Below are 22,576 nucleotides of genomic sequence, written 5' to 3'. Positions count from 1 at the left end.
GTTGTTCAGATGGTATATATTTCATAGTTAAATAATGCACTTAAAAAAAAAAACTATGATATTAATGATCACAGCTACCAGTACTAAAATGGGCAATGGATAAGTTTCAATTACCCACATCTGACTCCCAGTCTAGTGCCCTGAACACTAGACAACAATAAATCAGCATTTCATACTCTTGGCCCTAACAAAGGAAAGCACTCAAGCAAGTGCTTAAGTCTCCTCCCTCAAGTGCAAAGCTTTCCTGAATCTGGGGCTGTCTGGACCAGGCTCAATCTTGACAGAAACTGGTAGCAATCTTTGAAATATTCTGCACCATTTAAAAAAAACACCCCCCCCCTATATTTTTAATTCTCATCCTAATTTGAGTGTGTTAATGTCTGCATTTTCAATTACTCTTCAGTATGTACAGTCTGAGGCACTAGCAATTAACCACTGAAACCATTAATGTTGCCTCCTTTATTTTTCCCCCCATCTTTAAAGTGCTCATGTTAGAGGCATGATTTAAACAAAAAAATTTATTTCTCTAATACAGAATGACAGACTGCTACAACAACTATCAGTTTACAATTAAAAACGTTGGCTAATTGTGGATTTAAACTATATTCTGTATTTTGGGTTTTTTAAAAATAAAGTGTTTTTTTCCACAAACATCAGCTAACAGTACAAAAAGCTGTCACTGTCCACGGGAACCATGTCTAGTCATGTTTTCAGTCAGTCAGCTGAGGGTCATGTCATTATTTAGTCTCTGCGCTGTAGAAAGAACACAAGTATGAAGATAGTGTCAAAGATAAAATACCTATATTTATTTAAAAATACACATTATAATAAAGGTATTTCTTATAATGGCACTCCAACCCACACATAAAAGCAAGTCTATAATTAAAATATGTAAAGAAGCTAATACTCTATGTAGGATTCCTTGGTTCTCTAACAAATTCTGTGTGAAAGCAAGCATTTTTTCTGAAACATACTGTGTATTATCTTGTGAATTAAATTATGTTCTAGTTCTTTAATAATGTGCCTCTCTATTTTTGAACATATTTGATTGCTTATACTGTAAGACCCCAGGAATCTGACCCTGGGGGTCTATAGCAGACCCCTAGCACAATCCCAATACAATTCTTCCCCAAAGTGATTTGGACCCAAAACAAGTTCTGTTTTGTCCATACTATCACCTCGTATTTCTTTAGTTTACTGCTTCATTGATGTACAACACTACTGCACCACTTTTACCTTTATTCCAATCGTTCCTAAACAGTACATACCATTCAATAGCTATATTCCAGTCATGAGTGCTATTCCACCATGTTTTTGTAACCCCTGTAATATCTGTTTTAACCCTCCTGCTCAGTTGCCCTATGGAAAAATAGTTAATGGCACTCCTATTTATTTTTTGTGTGCAAAATTATGCTAAAGTTAACTCCAATCTTTCCCTACAAAGGTCAACGTACAGCGACTCAAAGGAAAACTTCACCATCACCTAAAAGATACTCTAAACATTAATTACAAAAGGTATAAATCACTCATAAGAGGGATCAATTACACAACAAGCCATTATCTTGATAATTTCATGACGCAAAGTAAGAAAAAGAAACATCTTTCTATTTTAAAGCACTGGAATTCAATCCATTTCAAAGTTCATGGAAAGTTTCGGAGTTCAACCTTTTTCCAACGTTTTCTAATGGGAAAAGTCATTAAAATGGCAGTCCTCATCGAAAGACAACCGTCTCAGTTCTTCAGTGGAGATATATAAACAACACCATTACTTTTGCAAAACTGGAAATTTCTTTTCAGAAGAACAGGCACTTGCACAGATATGCAGCATCTTCTTATAACATCTATGCTAGTGTGCTAAACAAAGTTAAATAAACCAAAAAAATTTTTCAATATACATCCATATATCTTTTTTAATAAAAAAAAGTTTTACACTTTTACACAAACTGCGAAAGAAACACTCAAGTTGTACCTTGGATGCCTATTTTAGCCAGATTCCTAAACCTGCATGCCAGAAGTTCAACATTTTAGGAAAATCTATAGCTGCTGCTCAAAAACAAAGTATTAGAAGCTAGAGTTACCGAACACTGGAAATGCAATGCGAGAGGCATATCAGTTTAAATGTTTTATATCTCCTGTTTTAAGAAAACAAACAACTAATTTCTGGGCGGAGGGGGGGGGGGGGGGGGAAGAGGGAAAAACAGTGACCATATTTAATGTATTAGAACATTTAATCCTTAGACCTCTGGAATAAATTACCCCAGATAAAGAAGATCTAAGAAGTTACGGATTAGTAAACCACAATTTAGAAAGATAATTTAACCATAGGGACAGAAGTCATAATCATGCATACATTGTGGGGAAAAAAAAGCAAAGCCTGTCTACATTTGGTCACCGGTAGGAGTAAAATGTTACGTTTTACAAAACGTGCTTTCAGTGTGCCACAATACTACTGAAAGGTCGTTCCTTTTGAAGCACCAGTGCTAGCATTCCTACAGCAGCAGCTCAAAACGGGAGACACCATTTTTGTGTGCTGCACCCTGCTGGAGATGCACCACGGCTGCTTTTCAGATTTACTGTGGGAGAAGGAAAAGAAAAGGGAAAAATGGGGAATGACGCGAGGCAGACCACAGTTACACAAAACTGCTTTTTAGCTCGCCGATTAGTTTCAACTTTTTCTGTTGTAAGAACTGCACTTGGTTCCCTTTTGTCCTTGTGTGTCACCACATTATGCTCTTTTACATCTGTGAACTCCAACTTTGCTTGTAATATTTTACATGTGTAAGAAATGGCTCAGATCTCCAGGATGAGTTTGCAGTGCTAAAAGTTTGAACAAAATATCTTTTTGTTTACAAACTGAGCAATCTTTGACATGGAATCAGCGGAGAAACATGGAACTTCACAATGCTGTTTAGCCACTTACTATAACCACATTTTGAGACAAAAATATATTCCAAAATCAGATTAAAAAAAACAAACCATTGTTAATTTTAAAAGGCCATTGCGAAACTTAAGTGGAACATCTACAATGCAGTCAGGCTTTCAAAAACTAGTTTGTCCTTATCTCTCATATGTTTCATGCTATATTAATAGCAGACTTGCTACTGCACTGTATAGTTTACATTAACATTACTGGCCATTCTTGATTATTATGAATATTTATCAGATTCCTCTGTAGTGGAGGAAAGGTTTTAATTTTATGCTTTGAAGTGGAAGGACAGCATTAGAAAGCCTAGACCCAAGGCTCAATACTCTCCTCAACATTGTGCACCCCAGCTACACATGGTTTATGAAATGTAGATTTCCTTCAGAGAACATATGAAAACTTTTTAGGAAGCAAACTGAAATAAAAGGCCGTTCCGCTCCTAAGCGGCACTGGAGTGTATCTTTGCCCATTGCCTCCAAAAACCTTGCTCTGACTCTACAGTTATTTTGGTTCTCTCTCTCATTCCAGATCTGAACAAAATTTACACCCCAATAATAAGAGGCAGCAAGCATATCCAACATAGTCACTAGATAAAGTCACAGGAAAAAATGTTGTCCTGCACAGCCAGAACCGGACCCCTGAAATGAATGCTGCTGCTCCTAGACACCATTAGCTTAGCTCAGCACAACTCTTATATTTTAAGTTCACTTCACTTGAAAACCCTCAAAGATTCTCTCTTGGACTCCTTAAAAGATCTTCACAAAATGGAAGGAGGACTACACCAACTGGATCTTCAACAGTACTACTTATTGTACATGGAGAGGAATCCTGACCAAAAAGATGCATAGCACTCTTTGGTTAACGAGAGGACCCTGACCTCACCTGTGACACTAAGGCCTAGGCTACACTAGGGGGTAATTTTGAACTAAGATACACAACTTCAGCTATGCTATTCGCGTAGCTGAAGTCGAAGTATCTTAGTTTGACTTACCTGGCCGCCCTCACGGCAGCGAGTTGAGTGCGGCGGCTCCCCCGTCGACTCCGCTTACTCCTCCTGCCGAGGTGGAGTACAGGCATCAATTCAGGGATCGATTTATCGCGTCTAGATGAGACGCGATAAATTGATCCCCAATAGATTGATCACTACCCGCCAATCTGGCGGGTAGTGAAGACGTACCCTTAGACTATACCCTTCTTAGCTCTGCCAAGCTCCACCAAAAAGGATCTTTCCTGAATGACAGATGGTTTTAAGCCCCAAACTTCTCTTTATGGAGCAATCTCTGCCTGAGGAATGGAATAAAAAGCTTCAGTAATAACCGCTAATAGTCACAATGTAAAACCATTAGACCTAAGTAAAGTAGATTTATTATACCCTTGCCTTGTTTTAACTCCAAGCAACCCCAGATCCCTATTAAACCCTTATTCAGAGGCACCCAATACTTACCTCCCTACCTGAGACATGCAAGTTGAAGACCAATGATCACTGGCACTTTGCCAGCGTGTTTTAGCTACAGTCGAATACTAGCTATCACACTCCACTCCTTCAACTCCAGATATAAGTGGCATGAGTAATTTGACAATTTGATGTGCAATTAAGTATGGAAATGAATTAGCACCTCATTGTCTTACCTTTGCTTAATTCATAATAGGAATTCATAATTTTAAATAGTATTCTGGCTGATGTGCTACAGAATCTAGAGTGACAGACCTCTCACGATGTGCAACTCATCACCTGTTTTCCAGTCTCATTCTTTGGTCTTGCAGAAGATCTTTCCTAAATGGAATTACCATTTTACGTACACTGCAGGAGCACTCAGATGCCCATTATCCCACCGCTAAACTTTACTTCCATGGTCTTACTGATGACAACCCATCCCTCCCCACCTCCCCGGAAGGTAGGAAGAGCCTTCATAGTCTTTATCTTATCTATATCTCACCAAATGATAGTGGAACACACACAATTTTGGTTTTCACAGATGCACATATGGAGAAATTCCTTTCCACTCCTTACCAGGAGAAATAACCTAGACCTACTGGGTAGGATTTTCAAAAAAATACCTAAATGATTTTGGAGCACAAGTTCCATCAATTTTCAATAGGACTTGTGCCCTAAGTCAATTAGGCGCTTTTAAAAAGTTTCTTTCATTCTCCCTTTTCTGGGAAATACTGTAAGACACATTTACACTATGGATTTCCCCTAGATGGCCCAGACACCTTTGGGTTCTCACTTAGCTTCCTTCCTTCTCCTTCTAAGATCCACTTTACTTACCACTTCTTTCCTCTATTTCTTCTCTTTTCTCAGACCTCAGATCTTTGTCCTTACCTACCACCATTGTGACAGGTGGTGTTCTTTAGTGAAAGAATGATACAGAGACTGATCTCAATCATATCCTTTATTTTTCTATATTTTCCCCTCTTTAAAATGTTCAGCATTGATACATTATAAGTACATAGGTTAATCATTTTCATACGGTTGTCCAAACTGATATTGATCAACTGGTTTATGTTTAACTGTATATTTTTAAAAATAAACTTAAAATAAGTTTCATTTAAAAAAATACCTACTAAAAATTAAAAATATGCTTTTGGGCAGGGATCTTACATTCCAAATTTATCACGAAGCAAGTTTTTAAAGATAATTATAAATTTCTTAAAAACTGAGGTTATAATTGAAATATTGTTACCAAAAAACAACAGAGGACCCACCATTTAAACTAGTTGAATTTTAGTTTACATCCAGACAAAGTACTTACCCATTGGGTCAGTAAGTTCTTTGACGTTTGTTAGATTCTTCTGCAGGTGAATCTGCCAACATTACTTTAAGCCGGACACCATTCACAATCTTGCCATGTAATGAAGTTATGGCATCGCTAGCACTTGTTCTGTCTGCAAACTTAGCATAGCCCACATTTTTTCCTGTCACAAGGTAAACTTCTATAAGATGTCCAAACCGACTAAAAAATATAAAAAAATAAAAAATAGGACTGAAATACAAGTTCCATAATATTTACAATTTGTAAATGCAGCTGCAGCACTACAGCCTACCAATACAATATCTTCTGCAAGATAATTTGACAATGACAGTAAGTTTTATTCTTGTACATGTGATATCTGATTTTGTGTTGCCCTTCCCCCATCTGTACTTTTCCTCCCTTTGAATAGTCCTGGCAGATGCTTCAAGAAATAGGAAATAATTGTTAGGCCACATTCTCTAAGCATTCCCACAATAAAAATCACACCATATCAGTGCTTTACCCACATTTAAAAAAGAAAAAAAAAAAAAGTAACCCTGATCGACATCATGATCACTATAGGTGGTGTGGAAGGGACACTTGGTACATGGTGGTCCTTCCGACAACTTCAGAAAGGAGGCCCGTGGGCTAGTTTACTTATGTCCTATATGAGTGGACTATATTTGTTCACTTGTAATTTACATTTGAGAAGACCTCAGTAAAATGCCTTAAAAATAAATATTAAAAACTTATCATAGGAAGTCCTACTTTCCCAAGTCACCTGCAGGCTCCAAGGCATGGGTTGAGGCAGAAAGAGAAAAGACAAAATGCACTTGTATGTAATATACTCTTTGTTAGGTTGTAATATGACTCTGACTAAGATAGTCCAGCAGACTCTGACTAAGATAGTCCAGCAGCCCAAGTAGGTATGTTTCAAATTCTACACAAACTGGCACTAGACTTTTCTGTTTGTCTGTTTTTAAAAGTGGTTTGACTTTCAAAAAGAGCTGTCCCTCAGTTACGCCAATGGAGCTGGCAGATATTAGAATGGGGGAACATTGCCATGTCCCTTAAAACACACAAAATAATCCAACGAAGTTGGTAGAGCAACTCTAAAACAAGTTTTAAAAAGGTGAAATGGGCAAAAATTGTCTCCCAAGTCTTTGATACTAATATGTTGGGTACGCTCAAATGACTTTTGGAGGCAGGCCAGTAGCACAAATAAGATTACATTACTTCAGGTCAGGTTTTAATTATACCAGAAGCAACTTCCTGAATCTACATTGTTATGCAGGTTTCCCACAATCTCTCAATTAATAATCAGTTAAAATTTCAAGCTGAAATAGATATGTGGTACCATAAGAGCATGAAGTACTAAAGTTTTCTGCAAATAAAGTATATGAAATTGATAACTTGATTTCAGGGTTATCTGCACATCAGGTTTAATAACTGGCAGCACAATATTGACATTTGTTTGGAAACGGACCATAATTTATTCAACATAAGAACGTCCATAGTGAGTCAGACCAATGGACTTAACTATCTTGAGTAATTTTGTATCATCTGCAAACTTTGCCACCTGTCTCCCAACAGTGGCCAATGCCAGATGCTTCAGAGGGAATTAACAGAACAGGGCAATCATCAAGATAGCCATCCCACGTCATCCAGTCTCAGCATCTGGCAATCAGAGGCTAATGACACTTAGAGGATGGGGTTGCATCCCTGACCATCCTGGCTAATAGTCATTGATGGACCTATCCTCCATGAACTTATCTAGTTATAATGGGGTTCAAAAAAAGTTTTGGCCTTCACAACCGCCCTGACAACAAGTGCCACAGCTTGACTGTGTGTTATTTGAAGTACTTCCTTTTGTTTTAAAGCTGCTGCTTACTAATTACATTGGGTGACCCTAGTTCTTGTGTTATGTGAAGCAGTAAAAAACACTTCCTTATTCACTTTCTACATACCATTCAAGATTTTATAGGCCTCTATCGTATCCCCTCTTAGTCCTCTTTTCAGCTTGGAAAAAAGTCTCAGTCTTTTTAACCTCTCCTCATACGGAAGCTGTTCAATATCCCATATCCTTGTTGTTGCTCTTCTCTGTACCTTCTCAAATCCTAATATCTTTTTTGAGATGGTGTGACGAGAACAGCACACAGTATTCAAGGTGTGGGCATACCATGGATACATATAGTGGTATTATGATATTTATTATGCCTTTCCTAATGGTTCCTAACATTGTTAACTTTTTTTTGACTGCCACTGCATATTGAGCAGATATTTTCAGAGAATTATCCACAAGGACTCCAAAATGTCTTTCTTGAGTGGTAACAGCTAATTTAGACACCATCATTTTGTATGTATAGTTGGGATTATGTTTTCCAACGTGCACAACATTGCATTTATCAACACTGAATTTCATCTGTCATTTTGTTTCCCAATCACCCAGTTTTGTGAGATCCCTTTGTAAATCTTCAATGCCAGCTTTGGACTTAACTATCTTGAGTAACTTAGCATCATCTGCAAACTTTGCCACCTGTTTACTCCTTTTTACAGATCATTTATGAATATGCTGAACAGTACTGGCCCCACTACAGATCCCGGGGGGACCCTGCTTTTCACTGTGATCATTTCTTTCGACCCTTTGTTTCCTGTATTTTAGCCAGTTTTTGACCCATGAGAGGACCTTCCCTCTTGTTCCACAACTATTTACTTTGCTTAAAAGTTTTTCATGAAGGACCTTGTGAAAGACTTTCTGAAAGTCCAATTTACACTATATCAACTGGATCACCCTTGTCCATGTCTGTTGACCCCCCTCAAAGAATTCTAAAAAAGATTGGTGAGGCATGATTTCCCTTTACAAAAGCCATGTTGACTTTTCTGCAACAAATGTTGTTCATCTGTGTGTCTGATAATACTGTTCTTTACTATAGTTTCAACCAATTTGCGAGGTACTAAAGTTAGGTTTACCAGACTGTAATTGCAAGCATCACCTCTGGAGTCTTTTTTTAAAAACTGGCATTACATTAACTATCCTTAAGTCATCTGGTACAGAAATTGACTTAAGTGATAGGTTACATACCACAGTTAGTAGTTCTGCAATTTCATATACAAGTTCCCAAAGAATTCTTTGGTGAATACCATCTGCTCCTGGTGACTTTTTACTGTTTAATTTATCAGTTGATCACTTGTATTTGCCGTGGGCTGTCTTTTTGGATTTTCATGATTGTGACCTGGTTTGACTTCAGCTTTTATTCTAAATTTTTCAAAATTTATTCTACTATTGAAGTTATTTTAATCACTAAATGGTACCTTACCAGAATACATCCTCCAACACATTTACAGGTAAGGGATGAGGATAAAACACTATGAAAAGCCTTTCCTTCACAGAAGTCTCAGGAGGAACTTTTTTTTTGCGTGATGGAAGTACAGCATCTGTTTGGGGCTGAGACAACTGAGAGCTAGAACTTCCACTGTACGGTTGCTGAAACAAAAATAAAATGTAATGAAAAAGGTAACATGAAAATCAAGTGAAAAATTCAATTTTATCTGATTTAGGACTCTGTTACTGTTTTAGGACACTAAAATCCTGGATTACATATGGGCTCTCTGACAGCCACATGATTAACTTATGTGTTTTTCTTGACTACCACCCTGACAGTATTTTCCCTGGGCAATAAATCCAGTTAAGATCATATAACCTTTAAAAGCACAAGTCAACAAGAAAAGCACAAGTCAACCCACCACACAACCAACCAACCAACAAACCAACAAAATCAGCTCCTAAAGCAGTCAGAAGGGTAAGAGAAAAAAGATGGGACACAGCTGCTTATTGCACATTTCAAGGTTCTGCAACAATTGAGGAGAAACAACAAAGGTATAGAGTGTAGTTACTTACAGAAGATGTATATTGCTGACCAACTAGATTATTATGTGACACCATTGATGACACTTGTGAAGTCACCAGCTGTGTTGCCATTTTTCTGATGTGGCTGCAAGCAAAAGTAATCATAGACTCTGTCTTTACAGCAAAAAGTAACATTACTATAATCTTAAGAAATCAACATGACAATTTGTTTAAAATCAAAATTTTCAGAGAAAGAACTGATCAAGAAAACATCTATTCAGTCTTCCTTGATATGTGCTGAGAACATCCAGAAATAAGTAAATTGTTGCAAATTTATGTCAGTACTCTTGTTAAATCCAGAATACACTGAGATACCGGTAGCCCAATGTTCTATACTTTTTTCTGATAACACAGCCTTTCAGTTATCACTGTTGCTTTAATAGACAGAATATACACACCCAGCTCATGGAGTTAAACTCAGCTCTTTACGCTGCCTGAGAGAAGTAAAAATTAGTTTACTGGAAACATTATTTCTTCCCTATAATTTTCTTATCCATCTTGATAGTGAAGGTAAGACAATTAAATTTTTTGCTTGGACTAGCAAGTTTTTATATTTTGCAAAGCTGGAATGAGGCAAATCTCTTCACATTTTACAGTTGTGCGACTCTTGGAATTAGGCATTAACAGAAGCGTTAGAATGGCTTTACAGTATGGCCTGCTGGCTCACACTATATGCACTTCCACACACGCAAGTTATGTATTTTCTCTTAAAGAGGACATGCAGAGGAAAAACTACTGGGCTATGCTTATTTTGGGGGTTTAGTTTTCTTGCTTCTTATGATACATAAACAATTTTTATTCTACTTTTTTTAACCTTATAAATATCAAGAGTATTAAATCACTGCCCTCCCAGGTTTGGCTGAAAGTCTGCTAGAAGAATTTGAGCAAAAAATAGCTCCCCTATCACTTAACTGAGCAAGAAATTACTCCTGGGGGAAATTATGCACCACTAGTGCACATGCACAGAATTTATGTTCCCTGCAGATTTCTTTGCTTCCCTGCAGAAAGTGACTTTGACAGGGAAGCAAAGGGAAGCCACAAGAGCAGTCATGCTATGCTTCCCAGCAGTATGTTTCAGGTGCCCAGGGAAGCTGGCAGAGAGGTAAATCACTGTGGGGCAGGACTGGGGAGGACCTGGCTGGTGGCTTCTATCCTGTGCCATGATCAGCTGCTAGTTCCAGTTTGGCTGGGGAAGACAGGACTTCCTCTTCCCCTGCATGGCATCCGGGGCCAGTTCAGACCCACCCCCACAATTTCTCCCCCAGCTGCAGGAAGTTCTGCAAACTCACACACATACTCTTCCTGCACCCATCGCACCTCAGCTGCAGGGGGAGGGATACCTGTATATGGAGCTGCTCCCCCATCCATCCAACTCCCGTGCATCCAGACCCCCCTCATATCTCACCAAGCCTCACTCCCCTCGCACTCAGAAGCCTCCCGATGAGCCCCACTCCCCCTGCATCTGGACCACCCTGACAAGCCACCTGCACCCGGATCCCCACCCCACCGAGCCACAACCAGCTGCACCTGGTTCCCCACTGAGCCCCGCTCCCACAGCATCCGACACACCAGACCGCCCCTGCCGAACTTTACCCCGCACCACACCCAGACCCACAACCACCTTCACCTGGACCTCCCTGCAGAGTCCCATTACTGTGGTACCCATAACCCCCAACAAGTCCCTGTGCAGCCAGATCCCCCTATACCCGGATCCCCCACTGAGCTGCCCGCACCCAAATTTCCCACACAGAACCCTCTGAACCCACACCTGGATCCCCCCATACTGAACCCCCTCCACACCTGGATCCTGTCTTGCTGAGCCTGCCTGGCCACATCTAGCATGGAGGGGATGGGCCATAGGGTGTTTCTAAGGCAGGCATGGTCCTTGCACTGTGTCAGGGTTGGGTACAGCCTCACCGCCGAGGTCCGTGTCCCGCGTGGTGAGCTACACAATGATCTCCCACCTCTGTGCAGCCAGTGGCCTGTGCTCCCCAATGCCATGCTGGAGCCTCCACATTTATTTGACAAATAAAATTTGCAGAATTTTAATATATTGTGTGCAGAATGTTTAATATTTTGGCAGAGAATTTTCAGGCGTAGAATGCCCTCAGGAGTAAGAAATGATGTTAATCTTTAACAATGATTTTTCACTCTTTGTCAGGTGTTTTGGTCAGGTCATTATCTATCTTCAGCTCTCTTCCCCTGATCTGCTCAGGTCCCCCTTCCTTGGTACTCACGCTGCCAAAATCCTACTAGCTCTACAGTCACCCAGAGTCTTCCAGGAAACAGTAGACAAAAGCCTGCTTCTAATATAAAACCCACTACCCCATTCTCAGATTTCTTTATACATCATAAGCTAGTAAAAAAGGTTCAATCACATTTTACAAGTCATCGTAATATAAAAGGACTGTTTTATCTTTTAATTTCCCTCTGTCTCTTGAAAAGTAGCAGCAATGTTTGGTGTCTCAAAAGGTCTTCTCAAGGATTATGCTCTGTGTGGTACAGTGAAAGCCCACTGTGGGCTAGAAAAGGGTTAATAGACAACTAGTTACAGTACAGGTACAACAGATTACCTAATTAATTGCTTCCCAGTCACAGGGGCAGGACAGGAGACGTCAGGTAATAATTTAATGGACACTTGGGCTTCATAAAAGGGGAGAGAATTCAGTCTGAAGGGAGGAACCTCAAAGACTCTCGTGAAGAAGCCTGAGCAAGAGAATAGACACCTCAAAGAAATATTTACCTCGCCTTCCTTGTCTACCTCAAGGAGACACTTTGAAGGGCCAGTGCTCAAGGCCAAAGCTGGAGAGGACTCCACAGTAACTAAGGAAGAGACAGAAGACACAGCCCAGGAGAAGGGCAGATTGGTCGAGAGTCTTTTTGGACATTAATTTGAGCTTTTGCTTCCTGAAAGGGATTGGACTTCTGGAGGGCTGAGTTGTGCACAAAGCAGATGACCAACAAGGGGCACAGGAGATGAAGATTCCTGTAACTTTGCCCCTGATACCAGGGGGCATTGTAGTGGTGAGTGCACACCATTGCACCCTGAAATACCTTACATTTCAGAAGCATCCACTATATAAACAAAGTTGTACAGTGATAGATTTCATTTTCTTGTTTTTTCCTTTTTCCCCTTACCGTTATAACAACTTTTCAAAGAGAAACATTGCTCTCCAGAACACAGAGTTACAGCTTTTCACGTATGTGGGTTGGTACTTACTCCAATCCGTCACTCCCATCTTCAAGGAAAGTTACACCTAGCCGATTTCCAGGAGGATATTCAAAACCATGTAGCTTGTATTTGGCATATATAGCTGATGCTGCAGTAGTATACTGAATCACAGCATGCCCTAAGGATGGATGAAACATACCAAGACAATGTAGGAAGTGTGTAAGTTTAAATTCTCAAAAGCACTACTAAGAATAAAGTGTATTCCAACAACACAGCAGGGTTCAACACCAAATTAGTCACAAGCACTCAAATACAATGAAGTCTTTTTACTTCATCATCCAACTCATCTTTAGCAAAATCCATATTTCTGATGAGATATCAAGCAGAGTTAACTGGGTGACTGAACAAATCTTTACAGCTGAACCTCAAAATCATCTGATATTACTTCCTTTATAGAATGTCTATAAAAAAACTCCAGAAGTTAACAGATATGTATAACCACTAATTTGTACACAAATATTTTCCTTTTTAAGTGTAGTTATTCTCTGAAAGAAGTGATTAAAATGGCACTGTAGGGTTCCTGTTTGTTGTATCAATGATTTCCATATCAAATTTGTCAGCTTAAAAGCAGAGATAGTTCTTGTAACCAGCAATTTAAGCCATTATGTTCTTTTGGATCATGCATCATCAGTACTAATAATTCTGTACCAGCAATTTAGTTAACAATACTATTGATTATAATATAATCCAGCTCGTTCTCCCATAGCTATACTGGCTCTGCAGGGCTAACAATTGTAAAATCTTATTTTAAGACACCAGCCATACATTACTTTGAAGGCATGATGAGGCTTCAACAAAGCAGACACATGTTTTTTTTTCCTTAACAGAAATCCTACCCGTCTTTGATAACATCTCATCTGATGCAGAATCTATTAAGAAACAGCTTTCATTTGATTTTTGACTTCTGAGCGTATGAAATGTAGAGATGCTGTGGGTTGCTTCCCTACTTTGTAAATATTCGGACCTCTCAGGGATCTAGTTAGGGATAGCATGTAACTTGTCAGTCTAATAGGTCTGTTCAGAGGAGATGTAAAGTAGAAGGAGAACAGAGTGCAAGACCAAATGTATGTATCTGCCACTGACAAAGGGCTACATCATTCTGTATTGAGAAGGAAGAGAAAATATTTTAGAGTCAAAACAGTAAAAAGAAAGAGGTTCTTTTTGTTTTGTTATTTACCATGGTTAGTATGAGGATCTCGCTGAACATCACAATACTCCAGTCCTGGGACTAGATCAAAGAGGAAGAACAGCTGCTCTTGTATGAAGGGGAGTCGTGATACCACTGACAGGCGTTTGGAAACGGATTCTCGAACTCTTGTCTGACTCTTTTCAAAACTACCAAATTCTGGCTGCCCTTCTCAAGAACCAAAATAAGACACATTACACACATTGCAAGTCACTATACTGCTGTACCTTGACCATTTCAATATTTTTTTTCCTAAAATGTTTCTAGGACCTAAGTCATGTTATAATAAAAAAAGGACATTTATTTCAGACAACGAATGCAAAAGCCAAATGGGAAAAAAAAAACCCTGAACAATCTAGAAACTAAGTGTCTGAGATAGAACCAACAACCAAAAACCTGGACGTACTATTTTAAATGTCTCCATTTTGCCTCTCTCTGAATATACCTCTATTTCCATAACACCCTTTCCAGCTACTGTGTGATCTTATCCAGAATTACCAGTCACTGTTAACGTGAAAAGTTATTACTTACCAAAGGGAAACACACTCCCTCTAGGCCCTGGGTCATGCCCCATTGGCTCCTGCCTCATACTACTGCTACTACCGTAATATTCACGTTCAGATGATTCAGATGGTTTGCTTTTAGGTTCAGCCAAAATGGCCCTGTAACCTGGAACAAGTAACCACATATTTCAAATTTCATCACGTAGTTTTCAAACATCTATGACTAGAAATGTTCTTTAAGCCTTGTACTGAAAAACATTACAGACAGAAAAATCAGTTACTGTTTCTTTTTTTAAAAAAACCTATTCTATCACTCATGAAGACTAATACAATTAGAAGATTGGAAGCAACATAACCCATTTCTATCCCATTCAGAAGTATAGCACCCAAAGATCATCTTGGAAATACTTGGCAGAGAGGCAAGAAGTAGCTGGACATCTATGCAGCCTCAGTCTACCTTTGCCTACCAAGACCTGTGCTGAATTAGGCACCACATCTGTGTAAGCTATTTGGTCTGGTCTCAGACCATCTAAATCCTTTCATTCTGACCTCACACTGGACATGGACCTGGGTTTAAAGAAAAATACTAAATTTGTTAACAGTGTGCTGATACAACCTTAAGTCTCATTAAATGAAGTGTTTGTGGGTCTTAATTTTAGTTATGTCTTACTACCTTATTCCTAATGATAAAAAATAGGTGCTTAATTGATATTTGTGATTAATTGGGCACTACATAGTCCAAGATTACACAATTTATTTATTTCACTATATTAAAAACATACCAGTCCACTGTTTTGGGCACATGTACCATCTTTATAAAGTAAGATACAGCTTTTAGATACTGGTTTTACACTGTCCACCACAACTCACTCAGAACTAAACTTTACCACACCTTGTTTATACTAATTTGTTTGCAAATTTGTCCTCTGGCTTTTTGAAGGCCCACACAGGAAGATTTGAAGAACATTTATATTGAAACCACAGTAACCATGTCAGCACTACTGATCATCTAATATGTTCAATAAGGCTTTATGCTGAATATTGGTCTTCCCTCTTGGCTGTGTGTGTAAAAGGATAAAAAGAAAAACATCACAGATCTGAGAAGCATGAAGCACTACAGAAAAGTGTAATTTTATTATTCCCATTTTACAGAGGGAGAAACTGGGGCATGAGAGGTTAAATTAATTGCCAATGTCACGGGAATTCTAGTTCTGTCAATCCTGTGCTCTAAGCACTAGACAACAACTTTAATGGCAACAAATGTTAAATCATAAGACTAAGTGTGCTATATTCTGAAAATAGTAAAACATGCTATTATTAGTATCAAATGCAATTTTGTTTAAATAGCTGTAGTCATAATACATTTTACTGTTGTGTTTGTGATTATATATTCCTTTTATTTTGAGCATCCCCTGATAAAGTCATAAAAGTTCATCTGCATAAAAAAAATGTGTGTGTGTACACGTACATGTACGTGCTGCACTAGAGTCAGGCTATTTTACATCAACAGAAGTCACTGTAGTTCATTCCCAAAGCCCTTTCACGGTTATTACTTTAAATCTAAGACCTTGATCCTGCAAGTACTTCACAGGTGACTAGTCCCATTGAACTTAACAGTACTACCTGCATGCATTGTTTACAGTATTAGGTTCTGCAAACTATGGCCATCAATGCATTTACAGCATAAATAATTTTGCTGCTAATAAAACCGAAGCCAGAGGCTGCCATACTTGAACCTACACTAATGAGTTCACAGTTTCTCATAATAAATAAGTGGGGGGAAAAAATCAGTCACAGTCTTACTTCGATCACACTCTTCTATTGCCAGGGCAGCTTGGGATGGTTTTAAATACCTCACATAGCCCAAACCTTTACTTTCTCCTGTGGTCTTCTTCTTAATAATGCTACAATATTCAATGTCTCCATACACCTAGGAGATTTAAAAATTGTAAAAACAATTTTATCCAACATTTCTGAAGTTCATAAAAATTTACATTTTAATCTACTGTCAAAAATAACCTGAGAAAATGCAGTTAGATATGATGAATAACTAAAACTCAACCAGTACCTTAAACTTATTCCTCAGATCTTCCTCTGTATAGGACTTTGGTATCATAACAAAGATGCGTGTAAGCTCTTCATCTTCAACATCGCGGTGGCTTCCAGAAGCTCTGGACTGCGCAATGAACACCTAACAGAGTTAAACACAATGTTAATTACTTGAGAAAAGTGTAAATATACACAGATAGTCAAGAAAAATAATTTAATGTCTTCAAAACAGCTTTGTGCTTATATTTACATTCTCTGACTACTCCTGTGGCCAAAAAAAAAACCAAAGACCGTTCACTGTAAATGTACTCTGACAAAAGACCTGCCTGCTGCAAACATGTACATCTGTACACAGTCAGGGACCCAGATGAGAGATCCACCCACATGCTCCCACATGAAGAATTGTGGTTCATTCTTCAGTCATTATAACCCACCTTCCAAAAGCCTGTCATGAGTTAAGCACTTGGAAGCAGCGTAACTGGCTCGTCAATGAGTTACACCAGTGTTGTCTGGCTACCCTGCCTCCTTCACAAGACCTGGAAGGGCAAGAAATTTTGAAAGGGCACCTACGCATGGTGGAGGGGGAAGAACATGAATACATAGGCTGGCCTACTATTAGCAGCATTAATACTGGCACAGATGGCTCTTTAAGCATGCACTGATGTACACTGCAGTAAAAGGATGGACTACTTCATAGCAGATCCATGATTGTAGCCATTTTGTTTAAAAAACAAACATGGATCACTGGACGATAGCCTGCTCTGTTCGTTCCCTCTGAAGCACCTGGTATTGGCCGTTGTCGGAAGACAGGATACTGGGCTAGGTGGATCATTGGTCTAACCCAATATGGCCATTCTTGGGTTCTAAAGAAAAGAAAAGAAGAAAAAAAAAAATCGAACAAGTAGTATACCAAGGCCCTGATACTGCAGTGTGTACTAACTTGAATGGGAATCCACTTATGTGGGGCTCAGCACAGGTCAAGACCTAACTTCTCATGGTCATAATTATAGTCATAACACTTTTCATGTATATTGCACCTCTCTTCAGAGGATCACAAGGCACACAAAAACCAGTTGGAAAGTAACCTCACTTTAGAGATGGGAAAACTCATTCACAGCTGTTAAATGACTTGCCTATGGCCATACAGCCTGTGGCAGAATAAGGAATAGAGTCCTAAGCGTTTAACTCTCAAGGCTTGTCTACACTACAAAATTAAGCTGACTTTATCTAATTTGACCTCGAGCCTCTGAATTAAGTTGATTGTGCGTGGCCACACCATGCTCATTGTCTCGATGGAGTGTGTCCTCACTAGCAGTGTCTGCATCGATGTACAAAGCAGTGCATTGTGGATAGCTATCCCGAAGTGCAACTTGCCGCAGTGTGTTTTGGGAAGTTTGTGCAATGCCTCATGGGACCAAAACATTGTCACAAGGGAGAATGGGAACATTGCGTTGGCACCCCCTGATGCACTGTGCTCCCTCCCACAGTGGTTTTCGGGCCTTAAAACTGCCACGCATACGCCATAACCCCAGAAGCATGGAGCCTGCTCAGTTGTACACTCTTGCTGTGAGCATCTCAAACACCTTGCACCTTCTCCTGCAGTATTTCCAGAGCTAAAGTAGGGTCCGCCACGCAGAACGTAGCAATGTCCTGCAAGCAGCCCTGCTGCAAGCCATTGGAAAAAAAAATTCACGGTTGCTGCTGGAAGTCACAGCTGCGGTGGGGCAACAGATGGCATGCAAATCCCCAGCTTGGCACCAGATCACCTTGCCAAAGAGTACACAAACCAAAAGGGATAATTTTCAATGGTGTTACAAGAGCTGTTGGATCACAGGGGACGTTTCACCAACATCAATGCAGGATGGTTGGGAAAAGTTCATGACGTGCATATCTTTAGGAAATCAGGTCTGTTCAAAAAGCTGCAATCCAGGGCTTTCTTTCCAGACCACAAAATGAACATTGACAACGTTGAGATGGCTACAGTTATCCTAGGGGACCCAGCCTATCCCTTGCTCCCAGGGCTCATGAAGCCATACACGGGCCATCTGGACAGCAGTAAGGAACGGTTCAACTATAGGCTCAGCAAGTGCAGAGTGGTGGTTAAATGTGCCTTTGGTCATTTGAAAGGGCACTGGAGAAGCTTATTAACAAGTTTGGACCTTATTGAAGAGAACATTCCCATGGTTATAGCTGCCTACTCCATAATATCTGTGTATCTGCCAGGCTTTGAAAATCTGTTTCAATAATGAGTCACAGTAATGTGAGCTGCTTGTCTGCATTGTGCTTTCCCAAACCTTTACCTGGAATGTATCACTGCCCCGTAAAGCCAACCCTCCGCCCAAGCCCACGGCTTCTACTCAATAAAAGAACATTTATTTCTCGAATTAATTTACTTTATTTAACAAACATAAATAAAGAGGGAGAACAGAAAAAAAGGTAACCTTGAGGAAAAGGGGTTATAATGGAATGGAATGGGAGAAACATTTTCAGCTCTGTAACATAACACCATCAAAGGTCTGTGAATTGGCACCTTCTGTTCCTTGTACCCTCCCCTGAGTTAAGTGAACGGGGTAATGGACTTTTCACCCATGCCTCATGGAACGCTTGGGGGAGGGTGATTCTCTGCCAGGCGATGCTGGCTGGCTGTCCATCAGGTCTACAGAGGAACTCTACCCTCCTGCTTCTGTTCCTGCAGTTCAATCAGACGCCTCAACATGTCTGTGTGGTCCTTCATAATCCAAAGGATCTCATGCTGTGCTGCACGCTCTTGGTCACTGGAAGCTTTCCTGCTCTCAATGTCCATGTCTAACTTCTCAGACAGTGAAATCCTCCACGCTTTCAGCTGTCCTAGAGACATTCATTATCTCGGTGAACAGGTCCTCCCACGTTCTCCTCCTTCTAATCAGTGAAAGTCTGCTTTCAGGTGTTGATGACACACCGAAGGACACATTTCCAGCTGTCAGTCATGGGAAAAAATAAAGGAGCCCTTGTACATGAATAAAATGTTTCTATAGCAAGGCCATTTTCATATAACAACAACAACAAAACACCACCACCTTATTACACTAGGCGCAAGCCATAACATAATCAGAATCCGCAACTGTTCACTGTGTCGTTTTGCTGCTCCAGCCATGGTGAGTAGGCCCCCCCAAGTCACGGGTGTCCACACTTTTAATTAAGTTTATGGCAGGCTCATGTCGGGAGCAGAGGTAGATAGTTGAACAATGGCCCTTCCCCATAGCACCATAGGAAACTGTTTACAAACTGGGCACGGGGGGAAACGTTTTCACTCCCAAACTGCAGAATCTCTCATGTGGGGCCCCAGTCCCCTATCAAACACTTTAAACTACATGCTGACCCATGCCGAGCACAGTAAAAGCACATTAGCAGCTGTGTGGTTTGGCGATCCAGAATGCGTGTGTGTGTGTGTCTACATACCTTTTTTTTCTTGTAAGGCTGCTTTTAAAGAGAACTTCCCTCGTTTCCCCTAGGCGACCCTATGTGATATTGGTCTCCTGAGAGTAACAGAGGCGGAAAGGAAGGAGATGCTGCAAGCATCTCGGTACAGATCCGGTCCTTATGATAGCAGTCCCGGCTGCTATGCTGTGTACCGCAATGATGCCAACAGAAATAATTCAGGAGTTGCGTGGGAAAGTGTCTTATCATGGTGGAAGAAATAAGACTGCCCTGCCCAGAAACCTTCTGCAAAGGATTGCAGAGTACCTCCATGAAAGTTTCCTAGAGATATCCATGTAGGATTCCCGGGCTATCTAAGTCCACATAAACAGTCTTTTCCAGGGGCCACACTCTGCATAGCTGGAGCGGCCTCTTGTAAGCAGAGAGCCACAGCACCTTGCTTTTTCCTCACAGTAAACTTGCCAACCGCCGAATGTGTGTGCCCGTTAAAGTTTAATTGAACTTTGATTATAACTATATACTCACCAGAGATGCCTTCCATGGCGTCACGGTTGGTCACCGTGATGTCTTGCGACCCACAGGGCTCCAAGTTAAAAATATTTCCTGGCTCTTGGGGAGAGTGGATCCATCACTCGCCTGTCTCCAATTCTCCTCCTCCTCATCTACCATATCGTCCTCCTTGTTGTCCCTAGACTCACACACCTGTGAGGTGCCCACGTTGCTTGTGGGGGTGCTGGTAGGGTCACTCCCGAGAATTGCATGCAGCTCGTTGTAGAACCGGCATGTGTGGGGTTCAGCACCAGAATGACCGTTTGCCTCCCTTACCTTCTGGTATGCTGGGTGAAGTTTTATTTTCACACGGCACTGCTGTGTGTCCCTCGTGTAGCCCTTCCCCCCCATTCCACGAGCGATCTTTGCATAGATGTCAGCGTTTCTTCTGCTGGATCAGAGCTCTGCCTACACAGACTCTTCTCCCCACACAGCGATGAGATCCACCATCTCCTGTTCAGACCAGGCTGGAGCATGTTTGGGGCATGCAGTCTGCATGATCAGCTGTGCTCAGGCTGGCATGATCCCAATGATGATCAAACAGGAAATGGGAAATCAAAAATTCCCAGGGCTTTAGCAAGGAAAGGGCTGTTTCCTGTGTACCTGGCTGTAGTGCAGCAGAGTTGAGAATGATCTCCAGAGAGGTCACAGATGAGCACTGTGGGACACCCTCTGAAGGCCAATTAATTCAAATTACACAATGCTGCATCTGCACTACCTCGCAGTTGACCCATGAAAATCTAATTAAGTGCTACGCCTCTCGCAGAGGTGGATTACAGAAGTCGACATTAAAGGCAATTTAGGTTGGCGTAAAGGACCTGGTAGTGTAGAAACATACATTAACAGGTCAACTTAAGGCGGCTTCCATCGACCTAACTTTTTAGTGTAGACCAGGCCTCAGTCATGTGTGCTGTTAAAAGATCATCCTTCCTCGCATGATGATGTCCTGTCACACAAGAACCGTTACCACTTTTCTCACTGTTTAGACTCATTTACCTCATCTCATCATTTAGATGACAGTAAAACAATTCAAGAGACTGAAAGTGGTCAACAACAGCAAATCATTACTGACTCTCATAGATAAAAATGTGAAATTACTTTGATAAAAACTCTGCATATTGCTTTAGCAGAGATTTAAAATACCCTCTGTTATTATTCAATTCATTTGTATCAATCTCAAGAATCTTTACAAATTTTTGAAGAAGAGTTTCTGAACACCCTGAAATCTAGTATGTTAAAGAGTAAACACTAGTTCCAGGGACTAGGTCTTCCCCTAAGCCTCCCGTTGTGGTTTTATGATCATAATTCCCTTTATCGAAATGTTTCTCTCCCCCTCCTATCGCTGTGCGGAAAACTCACAGGAATAAGGGAAAGCTGCTGCCCACCTATAAATGCTGTGGCGCCCGGCCCTACGCTGGGACCGGCGGGAGGGGAGAGCCAGTGGCGGGCTCTCGTCACCCTCACAGCCCGATCAGACAGGTCCTGGGCAGCCCGCACCGTGAGGCCGGAGCGGGGGCGGCTGCGCTGGGCCGGGCCCCGCCGACCCAGGCCGCGAAGGGGAGGAATCCGCGGCCTCGCTGCGCCCCCGTCGCCACCTGCCCCCAGGACCAGCCTGCGCCGGGGGACGGGGACAGGGGGAGAAGCGGCTGCGCGGCGGGCGGGCCGCGCTGGGCCGGTACCTTGATGGGCTTGGTGTCGGGCGCCAGGCTCCGGCCGTGCATCTCCTCCATGGCCCGGCAGGCCTGCGAGCTGCGGGCGAACTTGACGAAGGCGATGCCGCGGGACTCGTGGGTGCGCTTGTCCCGCACCAGCCAGATGTCCTGGATCTCCCCGAACGGGGCGAAGCGCTCCCGGATCAGCGCCTCCCCCGTGTCCTTCCCCAGCACCAGGAACACGCGGCTGTTGGGGGGCTCGTCCAGGCACTCGGCTGACAGGCGGAAGCCGCCGCCGCCCTCCTCCATGGCGAAGCCGCCCACCCCGAGCCTAGTCCGCAGCCTTCAGCGCCAGGCCGCCGGCCAACAGCGTCCCTTCAGCCCTGGCGCCTGGGCGTTACTGCGCCTGCGCGGTAACCGCTGCCG

At 41.4% G+C, this 22,576-nt stretch overlaps 1 protein-coding gene across 7 annotated transcripts; it reads right to left on the bottom strand.

The window, feature by feature from the left end:
• Nucleotides 1-503: 503 nt before the first annotated feature.
• On the bottom strand, nucleotides 504-22,551 carry RBM45 (RNA binding motif protein 45). 7 transcript variants are annotated; one of them, XR_012154311.1, is made up of 11 exons: nucleotides 22,178-22,551; nucleotides 16,552-16,674; nucleotides 16,287-16,413; nucleotides 14,512-14,649; nucleotides 13,972-14,151; nucleotides 12,783-12,912; nucleotides 9,554-9,647; nucleotides 8,973-9,139; nucleotides 5,677-5,877; nucleotides 4,101-4,697; nucleotides 2,580-3,977 (listed from the first exon to the last, which is right to left on the bottom strand). XR_012154311.1 is itself a non-coding variant. In XM_073305997.1 (10 exons), the coding sequence occupies exons 1-9, from the start codon at nucleotides 22,457-22,459 to the stop codon at nucleotides 5,685-5,687; spliced, it is 1,434 nt and encodes a 477-aa protein (XP_073162098.1). In that variant the 5' UTR covers nucleotides 22,460-22,551; the 3' UTR covers nucleotides 504-753; nucleotides 5,677-5,684. The 7 variants fall into 7 exon arrangements, 6 of the variants coding, with proteins under 6 accessions (XP_073162098.1, XP_073162103.1, XP_073162104.1 ...); XM_073305997.1 differs by lacking the exons at nucleotides 2,580-3,977; nucleotides 4,101-4,697 and adding an exon at nucleotides 504-753; XM_073306002.1 differs by lacking the exons at nucleotides 2,580-3,977; nucleotides 4,101-4,697 and adding an exon at nucleotides 504-753 and having other exon boundaries at nucleotides 13,972-14,148.
• Nucleotides 22,552-22,576: the final 25 nt, after the last annotated feature.

The sequence above is a fragment of the Lepidochelys kempii genome, chromosome 11, assembly GCF_965140265.1.
Source record: "Lepidochelys kempii isolate rLepKem1 chromosome 11, rLepKem1.hap2, whole genome shotgun sequence".
In the NCBI taxonomy this organism is placed as follows: domain Eukaryota; kingdom Metazoa; phylum Chordata; order Testudines; family Cheloniidae; genus Lepidochelys; species Lepidochelys kempii.
This window is presented reverse-complemented; position numbering and strand designations above follow the sequence as displayed.